At 39.7% G+C, this 20,360-nt stretch overlaps 1 protein-coding gene across 1 annotated transcript in view; it reads right to left on the bottom strand.

Moving 5' to 3' along the window:
• Nucleotides 1-1,020: 1,020 nt before the first annotated feature.
• The window catches only part of ip6k1 (inositol hexakisphosphate kinase 1), a 54,005-nt gene continuing 34,665 nt past the window's right edge, over nucleotides 1,021-20,360 (bottom strand). Inside the window, exons 4-6 of the mRNA XM_078414342.1 lie at nucleotides 15,813-15,994; nucleotides 9,324-9,499; nucleotides 1,021-6,078 (exon numbers count right to left, since the gene is read on the bottom strand). Coding sequence (XP_078270468.1) covers nucleotides 5,572-6,078; nucleotides 9,324-9,499; nucleotides 15,813-15,994 — 865 coding nt within the window. The 3' untranslated portion in view covers nucleotides 1,021-5,571. The remainder of the gene's footprint in view (nucleotides 6,079-9,323; nucleotides 9,500-15,812; nucleotides 15,995-20,360) is intronic.

Genomic DNA, 20,360 nt, shown 5'->3' with positions numbered 1-20,360 from the left:
TAAGTTTAGAAGTTGGGACATTATGTTAGTTGTATGAGATGATGGTGGTTGCCCTTGGGAGTATTGTGTTTTGTTTTGTATAACCCTGGTATAGGAAAGCTGCCACTTGGCTGGAATGAGCGTTAGGAAGACTTACAAAGATGTTGCCAAAACTCAAGGCCCTGATCTAGAGGGAGGTTAAGCAGACTAGGACTTTACTCCTTGGAGTGCAGGAGGCTGTACACTGATCTTGGAAGTATATAAAATCATGAGGGGGATAGATAAGGATGAATGTACAACCTTTTTCCGAGGTGTGGAATCAAGAAATAGAGGGTATAGATTTAAGATGATATGGGGAAAGATTTAAAAGGAACCTGAGGGGCACCTTTTTCACATAGGTGGTGGAAAGTATATGGAACGAGCTGCATGATCAAATAGTGGAGACAGAAACAATAATATTTAAAATATCTGGGCATGTACATGGAGAGAAAACCTTAGAGGAATATGGGCCAAAAGTGGTTTATGGGGATACAGCAGTCAGTTTGAAGAAGGGTTCAAACCCGAAAAATCATCCATCCGTTTTCTCCAGAAATGCTGCCTGACCAACTGAGTTACTCCATCTTCAGTGGGCTATGGCACTAGCTAAGGTGGAATATGATTTTAGATGATCAGCCATGATCATATTGAATGGTGGTGCTGGCTCAAAGGGCCGAATGGCCTACTCCTGCACCTATTTTTCTATGTTTTCGATGTTTCTATGACATTATGGGCAACATGGACGAGTTGGGCCAAAGGGCCAGTTTCCAAGCAGTATGACTATAAACATTTTCACTCAGAGGGTATGCCGTATTTGCAATGAGCTGCTAGAGGAAGCTATAGAAGTGGATACAATTACAATTTTTAAAGACACTTGGACGTATATATGGATCAGGAGGGTTGAGCGCAATGGTCAATTCAATGCTGTTTACCTCTATAACTATGGGATCATCTTTCTACCAGATCAAATGACCAATGAAAGATCAAGCATAATTATATGACTCCTAAATGTATTTATTTCATACATAACTGTGACAACTTGGAGGTAACAATATCAAACACAGATCACAGGGATACAGTATGCTCATGCCCACAGATTCCTGAAGATAGGTTACTAGCATTAAAGATATAGTCGCTCAACAGAAATACAATGAAATGAAACCAGTGAAACGTTCAATAAATTAAATGTGTAATAAAATAATTCCCATACCTTGTTGGCAGTTGAGGAAATTTACCTCTGGTTTTAATGCCGTACAGAACATTAACACTTCCCTACATTGCCAAATAGCTTAGTACAAGTTTCAGTAGCCTTGTTCTTTAGCAACCTCAGTGGAACAAGGAAACGTTATTAGCCTAATCTTTCCCATATTCCCTTCACTTTCCATAAGCGAGCGTTGCATCAAAGTTTTAGCATCTCTTTTAATTAGTCAGGTTGTGGTCTTAGACGGGGAAAGGAAAAGGTAAACACATCACACGTTATTCTGCTTTTTCTGGTACAATGTTTTGACTGTCATTCTTCAGGGATGGGAGCGAGTATTAAGAGAATGCCATTAGTTACCTGTTGTACCAAATATCATATTGAGTGGGGAAAACACATTTGTCAGCTCAGTTTAGGGAAAACACCAGCTCGAATCATATTTGAGTCTACTTTGAAACCTACCTGGTTTGGAAACAATTAGTGGCTATGTATTCTGAAATTCCATCAGTGGTGGTCACCCCTTCAATTCTGTACAATTGTCTTTTTTGTTTGAAATAATTGGAAACAAAACCAAGTCTGAACAATCTAACTGAGCTGGACAGAATATCTGGAATAGCCTGTACTTCACAAAAACCAAATAACTGCATGCCTCAATGAAATGGTGTCTCTGTACATTACTTTAGAGTCAGGCTGATCCAAGACCTCACACACATGAAGCATCTCTTAATCTAGGATGCCTCACTCCTATCTCTGCATTTACAACAAATCTTGAAATAGCTAGATCTTCCTAGGCAACTAGAGCAACTATATTTAGAGAGGATAATATTCCAGGCATGAGAAAGCACAGCGGTCTGAGACAATGTTCCAAAACCATGCCTTGTGGTATTCCATTCCTTCACTCCTTTAACAGGCTCTATTTTGAAATAGCTGTGCTTTTTGTTTGTTCACTTCTTGTACACATCTCACACTTTCTGGTCTGGCTGTCCCTTAGTCACCTGTTGACAGGCCGAACCAAATGACACTCCGACACGTGTCCTTTTCCTTCGATACACACTACTTCAGAAACAGAAACCATAACAAGGTAGAAATGCTCAACTTATTTGCCTTTCAAAGGCTTTAATCTACTGACTTAGAAGTAAAATTACTTCTAAGTATTTATTTAAGTAAATAAGTAAAGTAACATATTTCATTGACTGCCAGTGTCTGGAGGAGCCATCAAATTCCAGGCCTGTTCAAATCCATCTGCCAGATGTAGATTTGTGTATAGTTTATCAGATATATTACTGCTTATGTGCTATGTAATGGTGCGGATAGCAACACCATTTTGAAAGCACAACCTGATTTTGCTTCAGGGAGATCAGAGGGGTGAATTAACATTACAAATGAAAGAGATTGCCTGTCCACAGGTAGTCCACTCAAATCGCTGCATGGCTACAATGAAAGGGCTACAATATTTAAAAGTCTTCCTTCTATTTAGGCATTCACTGAGTAATCAGCAACCAATTCTGAAACAACAACAAAAAAAAAGCCTGAAGTTTCACTAAACATCTGGCACCTACACTGGTCCCGACATATCCAGATATACCAAAAAACAAAATATATTTTTAAAAAGCAATGCAATATTTTTTTAAACTCAATAAACTCACCAAAGTCCTTCACATCTTTCCTTTCACAAGGATCTTTGCTCTTTCCGCACTCTCTCATTTCCCCTTTGAACCTATTCCAGCTTAGGTCCAGCACATATAGTCTTTGTTCAGTGTTCTTCACCATTGCTCATCCCTAATCTTAAGTGTTTAGCATGTGGCATTAAACTGAAAGATTCAGGAGGGAGGTGAAGGGGAAACGCCCTTTACATTGCTGAGTGTTGCCGTATCCCTGAATGCAGCACATTCAAGAGCAATGAATGAAACCTTCTTTGTTCTTTGCTCCACATTGCAATAGGGGTTCTATTCAAGTTGAGCTGGTATTACTTTCCATCTAAACTGGGAAGCAGTGCCTTTGCCGTCAGCTCTGTCCAACTGACCCAGGACATTACATTAATGACAGCTATGCTCCTGAGTGTGTAGAGTATCCAATGCACCTATGCAGTGCTTAATTCCTATACGAAGTAGGGACTTTGATATGGGACGAGCACAGTGAAAAACAAACAAGACTGTTCAGGCCCAGTCATTACGTCAATGAGTCAACCGTCAATAGTGAACTGCAATTCATGTTGAGTTGCAGAGGATCCTTCAGAGGCATCTCAGAAAGAACCTAGGTTTGTATTCTCTGTTGAAAATCCAAAGGACAAAAAGTTGCTTCTGATAAGTGTTTACAGGCAGCCATACCATGAGTATAGGACAAAATCTGTGGAGGATGTGAAGCACAGAAGTTAAAATTTCACGTTGTTAACTACAACATAACTGGTCTATGGCTCATGTTCCAATCTACCCATGAGTATCACAAAGGAGACCAACTCAAATAGTGAATGAATTCACTGAAGAGGAATCATCTCATCACACGTCAAACAAGTCTGCAAAAATGCCCCTGTAAACTGTTTAGAACGATAATACCTGGAAACTTCCCCAAAATTCTCTCTGGCAAATGGTGCAGACTTTCCATATCTACTCTATTTATCTTATGCTCCATACAAAGGGGACATTTCAGTCCGTCACAGAACATAACCCCAAAATTATATTTTTATGTCATCGTTAGAAATCCATAAAACCTAATCAATTTTTTGTATTGTGAAATCACCTTTCAACTTTCCCTTTGGTGGCATGCAGAAATCCAAAGCTGGGGAAAGTGTTACACCTGAAAATCCAACATATGTTGATCTTCTTGGGTACAACTAGACACATTGTGAGCAGCTCCAAACATGCCCTGGGCTCACAGTTACAGATGGGTTAAAATTTAAGCCTAGTCTTTGAGCAGCCAGCACTCCATCCTGATTAGGCTCATTGGTTTCACAATGTACTCAGCACATGGGGCAGTGTTCTCAGCTGCCAGCTAGCCAATCGGAGCTTTAACACTGGAGTAAACCTGAGCTATGCATTCAGCTGAGCCAATCCGTGCCTTATTCTGGAACAAGCCACTGCAGCTTTCAGCTTTTCTGACACATGCCAGTGAAAGGGGGTGGACAGCATTCTGTAAGGCAGGGCTCTTCAGTATGTCATGATCTGGACTGAAATGTACACAAAGACAAAAATAAAGATTTAGGATCAACATAACACAGCAATCTTAAAAATTACACAGTAAAATTAGTTGCAACTCTTTAAATACTGGAAATATTTTGTACGTAAAGGTGTATAAAATAAACATATCCTGAACAAAAGGATGGCCACATAAGTGCTTTATATTAAGAGGAATACAGGGCAATGTGCTTTTCTACAAAACACTAAACGTCTCTCCTGAAACAGTAAAATGCGTATATGCAGCTACAAATAACAGGTGAAAGCCAAATGATAGGGGAATGAACAATGGGAAGTATTTCTACTTATGACACTTCCAGTAACGTTCATGGGAAACCTGCAACAGCACTTAGCTTTCTTTTCGCCTTCTTACTTAAACAATATTAACAAGTTTGTGCTAGATCGCAAAAATCTCTCGCATCAAGATACTCATATCTATTGCCACTGAGAAGCTCTGACATTGTGGCACACAGTTCTCTGTAGTAAAACAATGTTGGTCCGTGATCCAACTCTTGGAACGCTAGTCTAATCTCCCTTCTGTAGAACATGCAACAGCCTTCCAAAAATCAGATGAGCCACAGGCTCTATGCATTACATTGTTGGCACAATGAGAGATTAACCTGGCAAAGTACAGAAGGGAATAATAATCAAGGGAAAAAGTGAAAGTGAAAGTTAAAACAAACCTGTACACCTGTCAGCTAAAGAACCTGAGTGTTAGATTATGGAGTTCTTTACTCACATTCAGGTGGTCGTAAATGAGGAAATTTGTCCCAACATTTACAAATGTACATCTATTCATGCAGCCTCAGTCTTTGGGAACAGTAGAGGAATAACCTAGCCTGCGTGCTGCTTTGGTACCAAGTGGCTGCCCTCACACTGGCAAGTTCCACTCTAGTGCAGGACTCAGTAAGTGAATGGCATTGCTCCATTGCACCAGTGTCAGTACAGGCAGTGCTGCTCCACGTGACTATATAACAGTTATATATATACACTGGGGTATAACAAACAGTTCAAACAACAAACTTTTTTTGTCTAATAATCTGCCAGAAATTGACAGCAATTTTTTTCTGTGATGTCATTGCTATGATGAGCATCAAAGTGAGCAGTTATAAGCATGTGCTTGAAAGGGAGAAGTTCGCACCCCTCCCTGGAGTAATAGGGAAAGAAATAGGAAGAGTTTTGAATATGCTACTGATTCTGAAGTTGAATCTTTTCTAGGATATTAATGAGGTTCTCTAGTCCAAAGATGTAGCCTTTGTCTGGCCCGTCATGCACAGTTTGGTCATCCCGGAACCCTTTGTACGTACTGTGGGCAAAGTCAATCATCCTCACGTCAATTTTTGGCAGGTTCGCAGTGTTGCTCATGGAGAAAGATGAAGATGGCAAGGAACTGATGATTTCCTGCAGGTTGCCTTGGCTCAATGTCTCTGCAGAGTTCGGTCGCAATTCCAACTTTTCTTCCTTTCCATCGTAGATGATCAGCAAGGAGCTGGAGTAGAAGCGATAAGAAGCCTGCTTCTCTAGAACCCCCTTGAGGCTTCGAAGTTTCTGCAGTATTGCATCAAATAAGTCTTTTCGCAGATACCTGCCATTGTGCAGGAACTCATACAGAGCGTTCCCAAACCCTTCAATGGAAAGACTTCGGCCATAGTACTTGTTCCTGCACACATAGTGCCCCGAGTCTAACTGATACACCTGGAAAAACAAATGTGACTGCTCAATTTGGCATTCGGAATGGTTAGGTTTTAGCACAAACAAAATTAAATAATCTAGATTCAGAATAGTTTATTGTCATCTACACCTGCAGACACATTGGTGCCAGTACACACGATTGATAGACATACATGTCACGTGACCTGGAAGTGAAATAATGATGTGCTATACCAGTGCATTCCATCATAAAAAAGTATTGCACTGGGGTGTTATGAAATTTTTGTTCACATGAAGCTCAGAGTAAACAGTTAATGATAGATACAACAATAAATACAAAACACCAGAAAGGTGCAAAGATTGTAGTGCAATCTGAAGTAGTGCAAAAATATACCAAAGTGCAATAACCAAATAGAGTTAAAGAGGATGTGGGAAGGAGGTGTGAAAAGAGACAATTGATTTGGACGTCTGATAGCAGTGAAGAATAATCTATTCTTAAGTCTGGACCACTGGGCTTTCAAGCGCCTATATCTTCTCCCAGAAGGTAGGTGAGACAAAGTGGAATGGCTTGGATGACAGGCATCCCTGACGATACTTCCAGAACTGTTTTTAAAAATTTTGCTTAATGTTTTCCTAAAACCTTTTAAGTTACAACTCTTTATCCTCATCAAGGTACCTTTCAAATGTAATGAGTTTCTTGCCTCTACTGTGCTCAGCTGGTTAGTTTCAGACCCACCACTCTGAGTGAAATGTTCTTTCCTGAACTTCCATTTAATCCTTCTGATTACAATTACAATTTACAGTAAGCACTTGTTTACAACTGGGAAATGGAAGAAACTTCTAGTCACTCTATACCCATAACTGTAGAGACAATTGCAATACTATCTTTAAATTTGCCAAATATATCACGGCGGTTGGACAAATAATGGGTAATGATGAATCAATATCGGAGGAAGATTAAAAATCTGATTGAATGATCCCATAACAACAATCTTGTTCTCAACGTCATCAAGACCAAGCTGATTGTTAACTTCAGTAGAAGGAAGGCGAAGATCCACGAACATGTCTTCATCAACAGGATGGCAGTGGAAAGTGCCACCAACTTCAAGCTCTTGGGCTCAACTCATTGATACAATCATAAAGAAAGCCCATCAATGCCTCTACTTCCTTGTGGAGACGGTAGGTCAACGAATATTCTCTTGAACTTCTATTGATGTATGATAGAGTGCATATTGACTAGTTGCATTGTGCCTGGTTAAGGAATTCAATCACCCCAGAAACAAGGACATTACATAGATAGACACTGCCCGATCCAACACAGTACTGACCACCCCCACCCATCGAAGGGATCTAAAGGAGATGCTGCTTCAAGAAGGCAGCCAGTATCAAAAGACCCAACAGCACCTTGCCCAAGCTGTCATTTCACTCCTACCATTGGGAAATAGCATAGGAAACTGAAAACTGTGACCACCTGGTTCATGAATATCGAGAAATATGTTGGTCTCTGTTTTTTCCTCAACAACCATTAGGCTCTTGAACACTACACAACACTAACCTCAACTATGAATTGCCTTTGGTTGTGCTAAGGACTTCGTGGTTTTGGTGCTTGAATTGGGGTTATGAATTTATTGACTTTTTGTTTATTAAGTGTACTTTGCATTTACAGGCCATGTAAGAATGTCATTTGTTCGGTTGTACATATCACAATTAAATGTGAATAGCTAAATCTTTGGGGCAGCGGAACACAGTGGGCTGAATGGTCACTGAGATTGGTTACTGTGCCTTGATGTGAGCAGGTTGGATTACCCGAGGATACAGGAACGACATAAGAGGAAAACATTTTAATGTAGTGTTAGAATTACATGGAACTGTCTATAAATTGTTTGTGGATGCAAATTCAATATTGTGTTCGAAATGGGGGCACTTCAGATGAAGTATTTATGCAGAATAGGAACAGAAAAGTGGAGCAGCATAGATAAAATTTTCAAACAGCTGAGATACCGCAGTCCACATGGTCACCTGTGCAATATCCATGTATGTAAATCAGGACACTGACCAGAAGGGATAATCGATACAGTGAGGCTGGATAATCAGTGAACATAAAGACAGTAAGGTGTTAGTGAGTGACAGACTAAAGTTTGATATCACTTGAGGCAATGCACTTTTTTTTTTAAATGCCTGCATTACTGAAGTGGATGTAAACTCCAATCTGAGTGACCAGGGGCAGAAACCAGGGTGTTTGCCAAACCTCTATTTGCCTCTCTCTTCCTGCACCAAAGATTAGTTTAGTTTCGTGTCACATGCACCAAGGTACAGTGAAAAGCTTTTTTTGTGGTGTGCTATCCAGTCTGTTGAAAGACCATACATGATTACAATTAAGCTGTCCACTGGATACAGATACAGGATAAAGGGAAGAACATTTAGTGCAAGATAAAATCCAATATAGCCTGATTAAAGATAGTCTGAGGGTCTCCAATGAGATAGATGGTAGGTCAGGACCGCTCTTTAGTTGGCGATAAGATGGTTCAGTTGCCTGATAACAGCTGAGAAGAAAGCTGTGCAAAGGTACAGATCCTTTGAATTTTTAGAAATCATGCGGTTGTTAATGATGGCAGTCAAAACAGAGATCAACATATTACTGGATATTAATGGAATCAAAAGAACATTGGTATATGTCAGGAAAGTAATGTTGAGATAGGAGATCGGGCATGATTTGGAATGCCAAAGCTGAAATTCAAACTTGTGTCTTAATTTAGTTGAACCTGCAGGTTTGACGAGTTAGCATTCAGTTAACAATCTTAAATTGCGTAAAAGTAAAATAAAAATTGCAACAATGTGAACAACAATCTCTAACATTTAGTTGAATAGACCTACTTCTCCAGCAGCTAACCCCCCCCCCCCCCCGCCCAGATGTCATGACTCCCTTAAATGACAAGCTCTTCTTGTTCTTGAGCTCGAGACCTTCCAGTTTTTGAACGCATTAAATGTGCAAAATGTGCCCATTTTGTGAATAATGAAATCAGTACAAGAGGGATGTTGTGTCAAATTTGAATGGATTTCTCTTCCCTCAAACCAAAATTAAGTTTCAGTGTAGGAAATTCAGAGATTTTGGTTTCTTCCAATTACATGACTTTATGGATTTGTTTGGAATACTATGGGAACTGGAAAATAACTATAATAGTTATATTTCTTTGTAATATAGTTTAAAATAAAATAATTGCCTTCTTGCTCGAGAAGACAAGGTTGAACTGAACGGCAGACTGTTTTTAATGTTTAAATCGGTCACTTACCTGCATCCCACAGACACGTACACCCAGTGCTCCTGATGTGCTCAGCTCACACTTTTTTATCTGTCGTGCTGCTTTTTCCTCAGATGCATCATCTCCATGCTGCCTGGTCCCCATCTTTAGATCCAGAATACAAGGATACCCAAAGTGATGAACCACATTCTCCAGGAGGAGAAACTCTTGGAGGGAGCTCTGTCAAGGAATGTCTCTAGCAGGAATAGCAGATTCTGAGTACATTTTAACACAAAGATATTCTTATTTATCTCATTAGGACCCTGCTCATCAACCAAATTAGAGAATCTGTAATCATTCAGAAGTTACAAATCATGGTTACTGTTGAAGTGATATCTCAGAGGATAGACACAAAATGCTGGAGTAACTCAGTGTGTGACAGGTAGCATCTCTGGAGAGAAGGAATGGATGATGTTTCGGGTCGAGACCCCTCAGTCTGAAGAAGGGTCTCGACCCAAAACATTACCCATTCCTTCTCTCCAGAGATACTACCGGTCACACTGAGTTACTCCAGCATTTTGTGTCTATCTTTGGTGTAAACTAGCATCTGCAGTTTCTTCCTACACATATCTCAGAAGAACTGGAAACTATTTCCAACTTAGTTTAAAAAAAATACACAAACTCAGCTGATCTGCTCGAACTAAAATGCTAACCAAGCAGGCACTGAATAAATATTTATTTTGATCTATTTTGAAGAGGCACTGAAAATTCCCCAATAATAGAAAAGACAACAACAAAGTGAAAAACAATACGTTAAACAAATGGGCAAGTGTAGCAGATGGAGTATGATGTAGGAAAAATGTATCAACTTTGTAATGAAGAACACAAAAGTAAGATTGGTTACATATAGGTGATCCCTGCATTAGGGACAGGCTACATTCCCAGAAACCTGTCCATATCATGATGTTCTTTAATGTTCATCAACACACATCAGGAAACACAAGTTGGAAAAAAGTGTTTATTTACTTACTTTATTCAAATAAATTCTGTAAGCGTGATTTTTTTAAATATTTCAAATTTTTGGGGGAATGATTTCTGAAGTCTGTAAGAGTGAAATACTGTAATCCATACGGCCGTAATGCGGGGTTGCCTGTACACAGAATTTACAGAGTGCTGCTCCACAAAGGGATCTGGATTCTATACATAGTAAGCCAAATGACATGTTACTTTTTACTGGAATGGAGATGAAATATAAAAGTAATTAAGTTTTGCTAACATATACATTGGTGTCACATTATATCATATCATATATATACAGCCGGAAACAGGCCTTTTCGGCCCTCCAAGTCCGTGCCGCCCAGCGATCCCCGTACATTAACACTATCCTACACCCACTAGGGACAATTTTTACATTTACCCAGCCAATTAACCTACATACCTGTACATCTTTGGAGTGTGGGAGGAAACCGAAGATCTCGGAGAAAACCCACGCAGGTCACGGGGAGAACGTACAAACTCCTTACAGTGCAGCACCCATAGTCAGGATCGAACCTGAGTCTCCGGCGCTGCATTCGCTGTAAAGCAGCAACTCTACCGCTGCGCTACCGTGCCGCCCTCGTCATGTGATTATTCGTCATCACAGCTTTCTACTTTTGTTATAAATGCCAACGAATCAAGAATTAATATTTCAGTATTGACCAATATACCCCAACGGCTAAAAAAAAAAGTATCACATTTTCTCATTTCTTCCTCATCTCCCATTCCAGCGCCCTTATATCAGCTACAAACATTCAAAGGTAATTTTTAATACGGCTTTGATTCACAATTTTTTTTTAATATTCTCTCTCTGAAAACACTTAAGCACAATCCATGGTGGAAATACAGTTTTAGTGCGATTCAAAACACACTCAATTTTCTTGATCGTGCTGCATTGAGGTCAAAGATTGAGACAGTTGATGGGCAATGACATAGCCTTGCTTGACTGAGGCTGCATTGAGATTGGGTCCATTGTGAACCCATGTACTTTCATTGTACTTGTCAGTTCACAATGTATTGCATCCTGGAGCAGATTTGCATCAAAATACTTAATGGCATACAACGGCAACAACGGAATACAATTCTTAACAGTATTGGAATTCACGTCCTTGGATCAATACAACTAACTACTCATCCTGTGATAACTACTATGTTACTGTACCTTGTGGAAAGATCAGAAATGTTGCAGAAGGCTGAATTTGCAAGAAAGCATAGATTTAAATGAGAGTAGCATAGTAAAAGCCAAAGAAACAAAAACGATAGAGTCAATAACAGACAGATAGCTGGATACGTGACAATGAATCCGGTTATAAAATTATATGGAGGTAATGCTCCTTTGATCCATCTTGGGACATTAGACACCAAGTAGCTGTTGTTGAAAATTTGTATTTGCAGGACATCGATGATATAGAAAGCACTGATCCCAGTCAAACAAAACAACATTCCCAGTCATTTTGGAGAATTTAATTAATTGGACGTTCTATGCTAATAGTGTTTTTTTGGATATAACTTTTGCTGGGTTAACAGTCAAGAGTTTTTTTTGTCATGTGTCCCAAAACAGACCAATGGCATTCATTGCAGCAACAGCATAACAGGGTTGTAAACACAGTACTCCATAGATAAAATAATTTTAAAAATTCAATAAATAAAACAATATAGTGCAAAAACAAAACAAAGCCTCTAGTACAACCCAAGCAGTTTGTAATTTAGTTGGAGTTCGTTGTGTTCAATGGCCTGATGGTCGTTGAAACTGTTCCTGAAGCTGGATGTTAGTTTTCAGATGCCTAAACGTTCTTCCTGAGGACAGGAATGAAATTAGATCGTTGCCAGGATGGAGCAGGTCCTTGATAATGCTGGCTGCCTTTTTGAGGCTGCTCCTCTTGTAGATCCCTGCAATGGTGGGGAGGTCAGTACCTGTGATGGACCAGGCAGTGTTCGCCACTTTTTGTAATCTCCTTTGTCCTTGGGCGTTCAAGTTGCCAAACCAGGCTGTGATGCAATTATTCAATGTGCTCTCTACCTTACATCTGTAGAGGTTCAACAGAGTATTTGTTGACATCCGATCTCCTCAATCTTCTTAAGAAGCAGAGAGGGTGATGGGCCGTCTTTATGACTACATCACTGAGCTGGGTCCAGGACAAATCTTCAGAGGTATGCATGCCCGAGAACTTGAAGTTGCTGACTCTCTCCACCACCAACCCGTTGATAAAGACAGGTTTGTGGATCTTTGGCCTTCCTCTTCTAAAGTCAACAATCAGTTCCTTGGCTTTATTGATGTTGAGAACAAGGTTGTTGCAAGGCACCATTCAATCAGACAATTTATCTCCCTCCTATGCTCCGACTCATCATTATCTGTAATTCGTCTGACAATGGTAGCATCATCAACAAATTTAAAGATGGAGTTGGAACTGTGTCTGGCTACTCAGTCATAGGCATAGAGTGTGTAGAAATGAGGGCTGAGCACACAGCCGTGAGGTGCTCCTGTGCTGATGGTTATCGAGGAGGAAGTGTTGCCAATTCGTACCAATTCTGTTCTGTGAATGAGGAAGTTGAGAATCCAGTTGCATGGGTATGCACAGAGTCCAGTTCTATGAACTTCGTAACAGGTTCGGAGATGATGTTGAACGCTGAGCTCTAGTCTTTCGAACAACAATCTCACATATGTATTTTTATTGTCCAAGTGGTCCAGAGTGGAAAGCCAGGTAGATTGCATCCTCTATTGGTCTATTGTGTTGACAGGCAAATTGTAGTGGTTCCAGGTTCTTACTGAGATAGTGCCATAACAATTCCTAAGCACTTCATCATCACAGACATTAATGCCATGGGTCAGCAGTCATCGAGGCATGTCACCTTACGCTTTTTGTTGTCGGCTATCAGTGAGGCAGTTTGGACGGTGATCCTGAACACCCTTGAAGAATTAGGCAATCTTAAACCATTAGAAATGTCCAACACTTCAGGAGTTGGCTAGTAAAGATAGAACTCCTTCTGCAAGTAATGGTAGTGCAAGTTAAAGATACTGGACTAAGAGTTGATTCTAAATAGACCTCTGAAATGACCTTGCAAGCCATCCAGAATTGCACCCAAACCACCATGCCCATTCAGAATAAGAACAAAACCAGATAGACCTCCTATGATTGAAATTAATGCTGCCTTTGGATAGGACAAAGTCAGTAATTAATCTTTTGACTTTGTAACGTTATCAACATGAACATCTCAGGACTGTTGTCTAAATTATTGGAAGCTGTCCCACAGACCATTCGGACATCAGCTTGAGATCTTCGCAGAACCATACTTTACAACCAAAGAATAAAATTCCTCCATCCCAACCACTGGGGACATACAGGCCCATTGGCAGAACATCTGGGCAACACGGACACAATAGTACAATCTACACAGGTAAAGAGTGATGGGCCTTATAAATCATCCACAATGAGTAGACCCCATGCAATGCCATGGCATCAGGTCAAACAAAAGCAAGGAAACTCTTGAAAACCAATTGCCGCAGCTGTTCGGAAATCAATACTTCTGCTTGACGTTCAGATGGAGATCAGTGCCCATCACCCTCACCTTGCCCACATAAAGGCGTGATTGCACTGGTCTGAAACATGTTGGAATCCAACTCTGCTGTAACTAAGATTTTAACAGTGCAGTGTCTAGTTCCTGGCCCTATTGGAGCCTCATTCTCAACTCCAATAGTTGCAAAAACGTTTTTTATATGCTTGATATTCAAGGATATTTTAAATAATTAACATAAAAAATACAATTTAAAGTTTAAAATATTCATATAGATTGCAAAATGCATAAATAATTTAAAACATCAAATGAAAGCAAAAAGATTTTTTAAATTGTTTCTTTGTCTTCTGATGTGAAGCCGAGCGAATTCCAATAATTTCCACAAATATGCTGGATCTAATAGAGGGATTCTTCAGCAAACCTAGAGGCCAGGACTAAACTCCAGGATGGAGCGACAAGCCCATCTTTATCTGAAAATGGGTTATTCACTGGCATGCTAATGCTGAAATTGGTTGAGGCCATTCTTTTTATCGCTTCCCAGTGAAAGCAAATTCAGAGATGCAGTTAAAGCAAAAGCAGATTTTCCCATAACAAGGAGATTGCATAATCATCATTTTATTGCATCTGGACAGTCCAATAAATAACTGAATGCTTGATCTTACTTAGCGCTGGCAATGTGCTAAGTAATGGAAAATAATGGATAAACTCAGAGGTTGTAGCACGTAAAATTCATGCCTTTCATTTAAAAAAACTTTATATGCCCAGAATACCAAAAGCAGAGAGTCTCCATGTCAAGGGAAAATCCACATTTCATCAACCTGTTCCTATATGTTTGTAAAATTTAATGTCCCAGGCCTTTGGTCAAAAATCATCAACCTCATGTGGATAGGGATATATATTTTACTTGATACAGCACCTCTAAGGACTTTGGAATATATTACAATGTTATTCATGGGACAGGATTTTTTTTTTTTAACTCGTGCTTGGAATGTCTCAATAGCATACATGTATTAATTGCATCTCCCACATGTATTAATCTCCCACTGTCTTCCTGTCTCCACCTATATCTTTTTTTTGTCCTGCCTACCTGACATCAGTCTGAAGAAGGGTCTCGACCTGAAACGTCACCCATTCCTTCTGTCCAGAGATGCTGCCTGACCCGCTGAGTTACTCCAGCATTTTGTGATACCTTCGATTTGTACCAGCATCTGCAGTTATTTTCCTAGACTGATTAATTACATAATGGTTTTGCTGAATCTTGAACTGCTGCACTCCATGTTAATAACCCTGTGCTGTTAGGAATGCAATTCAAGATTCTGATCCAGTTGATTTTCAAGTCAGTGCAATCTGCAACTTTGACAGAAATTTAAGAGCTGGTGTTCCCGAGGCACTGCTGCCATCTTCTTTCCGTTAAGATGATCATAGGATTGGCCTATTCTGTAAAGAAACCTTTGAGAGTTGCTACAGGACATTTTATAGATTATATGCACAGCCGTCAAAATGGTGGAGTGAATGAAAGATCAAGATGGTGCATGGTAATAAAGCAGTAGGTGTGCGTGGTGAAGTGTTGCTGGAATTGCACATTGCACATCCACAAAAGTTGTGAGCATCCTACCCCTACCCTCTCTCTCTCTCTCTCCCACCCCCCCTTCACCACACTCTAAGGTTCCTCTTCAAACCCCACTGCCTCACCTTCAAAATCCATCTTGTTCACAAATAAATTGGTTACCAGGCTGTCCTGCCTGCTGGCTCCAGCCACCAAACACCTTCTATTAAAGGGTGGTACATTAATTCAAATTTTTATTATCACGGATTGGATTTGTTGCCCCAGTAGCTTAGGTGCATTCAGATATAGATGTGGTATGCTTTTCTGATCAGACCTTCTGAGCTACTGCAGTTATATTGAGTTGTACCAAATCATAGCATGGAATGATAACCGGGATGTCACAACTTTGGCCCCAACATGTTACACAGATGCATAGTAAAGGATACTGTAAAGTTTCCGATCCTGTGATTCAGAGCGCATCCGACTCAGCTGCTGTTTATGGCAGCGTAAACTCCAGGGATTGAAGCTGATCTTCTCTGAAATCAGTGCACTGTTGCTATCCAGCATTTGGAAGGGAATGGCAGACGAAATCTGTAACTCCATCCTTGAACTCTTCAGTTCCTGAGTGCTAAAGGAAAATCAAAGAGCCAGGAGCACCATGAAATGGGAAACAACAATTCATTCAAAAGTCAAGATGACAATCAGTTGTACACACTAAAGGTGGGGCTGGGGTCCTTCTAGAAACATTGATCACAATGCAATCCAAAACCAAATAGATGAGAAATGGCATGTTATACTGTGTTAATTCACAGCATGCTTTGTTAAATCCAATTGAAAGCAGTCATGTTTTACTCGTAATATTCTATATTTGACTTATTTGACAGCTTGCCTTAAAAAAAACCACATTCATTGCATCAAAAGTTTGAACCCCCAGTACCAACACTGTCACATAAAATCAGATTGGAAAATAATCTGTGACATAGAAAACAACCAGGTTACAACACTAATGGGGATTCAGAGTCGCCCTGTCAGGAATGTGCATCCTTAATATCAAATTAACAAATTGAGATTGGGCAGACCCAATGTTCTGGGCAGGATTCAGTTCATACAAGGCTTCTTACCATTAAATAATGGCCTGCTACTTCTTGACAGATTCAGGCCAGCAGAATTGAATGGACTTAGTCATTGCAATGAGCCACCAGCTATACAATCTTTTGGATTATCTTCATACATGTGCAAATACCAACATACTCAGGTGGCATATTTAGCTTCAAATGTTTATCTAGGGTCTTGGCTGCCATCACAATATATTAACAAATGATGCCACATTTTGGAAGTCACTGTGTTCACCTATAGCACTGGAAACAAAGGCATAATTTCCAACAGAATTCAGAATGACACCTTAATTCTGCTATTTATTCACACCTACTTTCAGAATTCTGTTCTTTAAAGCAAATATTTTGCAGTCTTTCTGAGTTGTAACTGCAATCAATCCAACCACATGATGTGGATTCACTGTACCAGTAAGCGGTTTTTGCACAGGTAACTGAAAATTCACCTCCTGGAACACTCCTATCAAGTGTTTGAACTCTCAAACACTATTGTCACAATGGGAGCTTTGTTCCAATGGGAGCTTTGTTCCAAATATGCAGGTTAATTTTCTTTTGTGGCACTGTAAACATATTCCAATAATTATTCACAGATATTGATATTGTGCATCACTGGCAGAAGTGATGCAAAAGCACCAGTATTATACCAGTGATACAGAGGCATACATGTACCCCTCAGAGGCATAACTATACCACCAACAACACATTCCAAGCATCCAAGTGAAAGACCTCTACTAGCCTACACTGAATCATATGTCAGAGTGACATATAGAAATCTATAACATACACAATTGCATTCACCGTGCCTTGTATTATATTGACAGTACTGTAACTTGTTATATAGTGATAGACCTGTACCCACCACCATTCTATCGCAATGTTTCACCGAAAGACTCCCGGTAAACACTGGTTCCATACTCATGTCATTTAATGACAGATCTGCATCCACCAGTATTTCACTTCAATGTTATACATTGGTACCAAAGCAAAATAAAGATGCCATTTGTCAGAATTAAGAAAAAAAATAGGAAGAAAGTAGGAACGGGAGGACAGGACAAATGGTATTGCAAAACCTAATCCCTTTTTGTCATTTAAATTATTCTGCTCACCAACCATGAAACAAAACTGTAATTTGGTTGTTTCCCCGCCTCCCCAATTTCTCACGCTGAAACAATGTGTTCTTCAGCCTCCACAGATACTGCCTATTTCAACAGCATTATCTATTTTCACTGTACATTCATACACTGATGTCACAGATGCTGGCTTGTTTATGAATTTGCAAGTCAAAGGTATTAGGTGCTACTGAAGATAATTTTGATAACTCAAGGCAACATATCAAATTGTGACTTTAAGTCCTCGCATTAAATAAACCCCAAACTCTGGCATCTGCCTCTATTCAAATGTACGATTGCTATTTTGAGAAGACAGCTGTTCTTCCAATTCTTTTTCATTCCTACCCACACTCGCTAATAAAACCATTAACCACCAAGTGATGGTAATCAACAAAAACCAGTCTTTGTCACAGCCTGCCCTCTTCTCCCACATTTGCATTCCTACAATGAACCTTAGCAACCAAGTATTGCCATCCATAAATTCAATCGATCCTGTCTTTCACATGCGCACTTTCGTAATTCTTCCCTTTTGGTTCAGCTTAATAACAATTCTTGCTAGGCTTTCCATTTCCCTCTGTTCCTGTAACCAGTCAAAATTTCAAATACCCACCTAAACAGTGCAACAATATTGTACTTTGTCAACATTTATTCATCTTTTGTTTAATATTTAATACTTGTCTCTATACATCAGAAATTAGAAACATTCCGTATGCCATTTTACATTGAAGTTACATTGAAGCAGACTATCCGGTCCAATTTAACAGTTCATTAAACACACAAGTACACAATACTCCTTCATCTATACCAAAGGAAATATTCTGCAGAAAGCAGAACATATTTTAGCCAGGGATGTCAATATCATGATTTGCGAAGCACCATCATGAAATGGAAAAAATATTTACTTTATTCACATAAATCTTGAATAAATTTTGTTCCGCACCCCAGATTCTTTCATTGTGATCTGTGAAATCTGTTAGGGCAAATTTCCATTCGTCAAATTGCCATAACACGAGGAGTAGCCTGAATGACAGAAATGTTTTTGTTTGAAGCATGACAGTGCTCTGACCCAACACACACATATCTTTTTTAAAAAACAATTACATCAATGGCACATAATGGTACAGCTCGGAGGCAGCAAACCTCTTGGAATAGTAAACAATATGTAAAAGAGTAAACTTTGCTTTTGCTCCAGATTCCAGCATTGCAATCTCTTGTCTCTACACTAAACTTTGCTTGTTTTACAGTAGCCGTGGATTCAATTTTTAGTCTGCGCCAAGATGCTAAGCTCAGTCTCATATCACAAGGCATTTATATAGCAACGCAGGCAGCACGATTTGCTTCAGCCTTTAAGGTTGCAAAAGGATACAAAAAAATCAGTCCGGATTGCAAGTGCATACAATTAGCTAATGAGAGCAGGTCAAAGTCACCTGGGCATTGCAGCCAAACAAAACAATAGCCATACATGCAGAATAGTCACTGGAGTAAAGCATTGGAAGGCAACTAAAATGCTTGGAATCTGATTTTCATGAGAGGACAATAAATTGGAAGGATTGCAAAATTCAGAAAAATATATTTATTTATGGAAAATATTTCACGTACTTGTTGATCAAAAATAACAATATGCCTCTCACATCGCCTCTACATCATAGACGATACCACTGATTCTTAGACATTGGAAAGATACAGTATAGAAACAAGCCCTTTGGCCCACTCAGACCCTGCTAAACATTAATGGCATATACTCACAGTACCATAGGATACAAACAAATCTTTATATGGCCTATGACTAATATCTGCTATTACATGCCGACTCTGTGACCGACTTTAGGACTAATGAGGTTCCTGTCCACAGCAATTCTGGGACTTATGGCGACTTCCAATTTCGCCAGATTTGTGTCGACAAAATAAATTTTGCATGTTACAAGCATCTACACTCCCTCTCGTCCAATGCCCTACAAATGGCTGCCAGACTCAAATGACTGTGACATCCATCTTGCAACCTGCACGTTTGTAATGTACAATGCTGATTCCACTCTACCAATAACCACTTGATTTTGGGTTCCTTCTTTCTGCCTGCTGTCTTCCTGATTTACAGCTAGGATTTGTGCATCCTGAACCTGTTGGATGTCAGACATATATGCCTTAAATTTTCCATGACCTGTGTTTTAACAGCTAGTCCGGTTTTATCCATCACTTTGAGGATACAAAATGTTCGAGTAATTCAGCCTGGCAGCATCTCTGGAAAGATGGTTCAACTCTTCAATACTTGTTTACCTACTTTCCTTCCTGCCTGCCCAACTTTGACCATCTATGGCACAAGATAGGTGCCATCAAGGTGTTCATCCCAGCAAATCCTTGCGAGCAGCAACTCAGCAGCCCAGCTTAATGTAACCAGTGGGTGCTAATCTTTCCTGCATCCATTCCATTCAGCTCATCTCACCCTTTGCTGGCCCAGTGAATCCCACCCCAGTTCAACTTTCATTTGTCTATTCATATGTGAAGGAAATCTGTGTTACCCAGAAGCTTATTATGGATAATTGCAATGACCTGGCTGAAGAGTGGTATCAGCACCCTAAATGAAACCCTGTTTAACTATACCTACCACACCTGCCTCATGTAGATCACTGTGGCAGTATCTCGCCAATTAATATATCATACTTTCTTTCTGTAATCTCTTTGACATCTCATCTTTCACTTTTTCCACCTTTCAACTCTGCACTTAGAATCCTAATTTTCTACCATCCACCTGTAGATCATACCTATGTTTCATCAA

The sequence above is a fragment of the Rhinoraja longicauda genome, chromosome 17, assembly GCF_053455715.1.
Source record: "Rhinoraja longicauda isolate Sanriku21f chromosome 17, sRhiLon1.1, whole genome shotgun sequence".
Lineage (NCBI taxonomy): Eukaryota > Metazoa > Chordata > Chondrichthyes > Rajiformes > Arhynchobatidae > Rhinoraja > Rhinoraja longicauda.
This window is presented reverse-complemented; position numbering and strand designations above follow the sequence as displayed.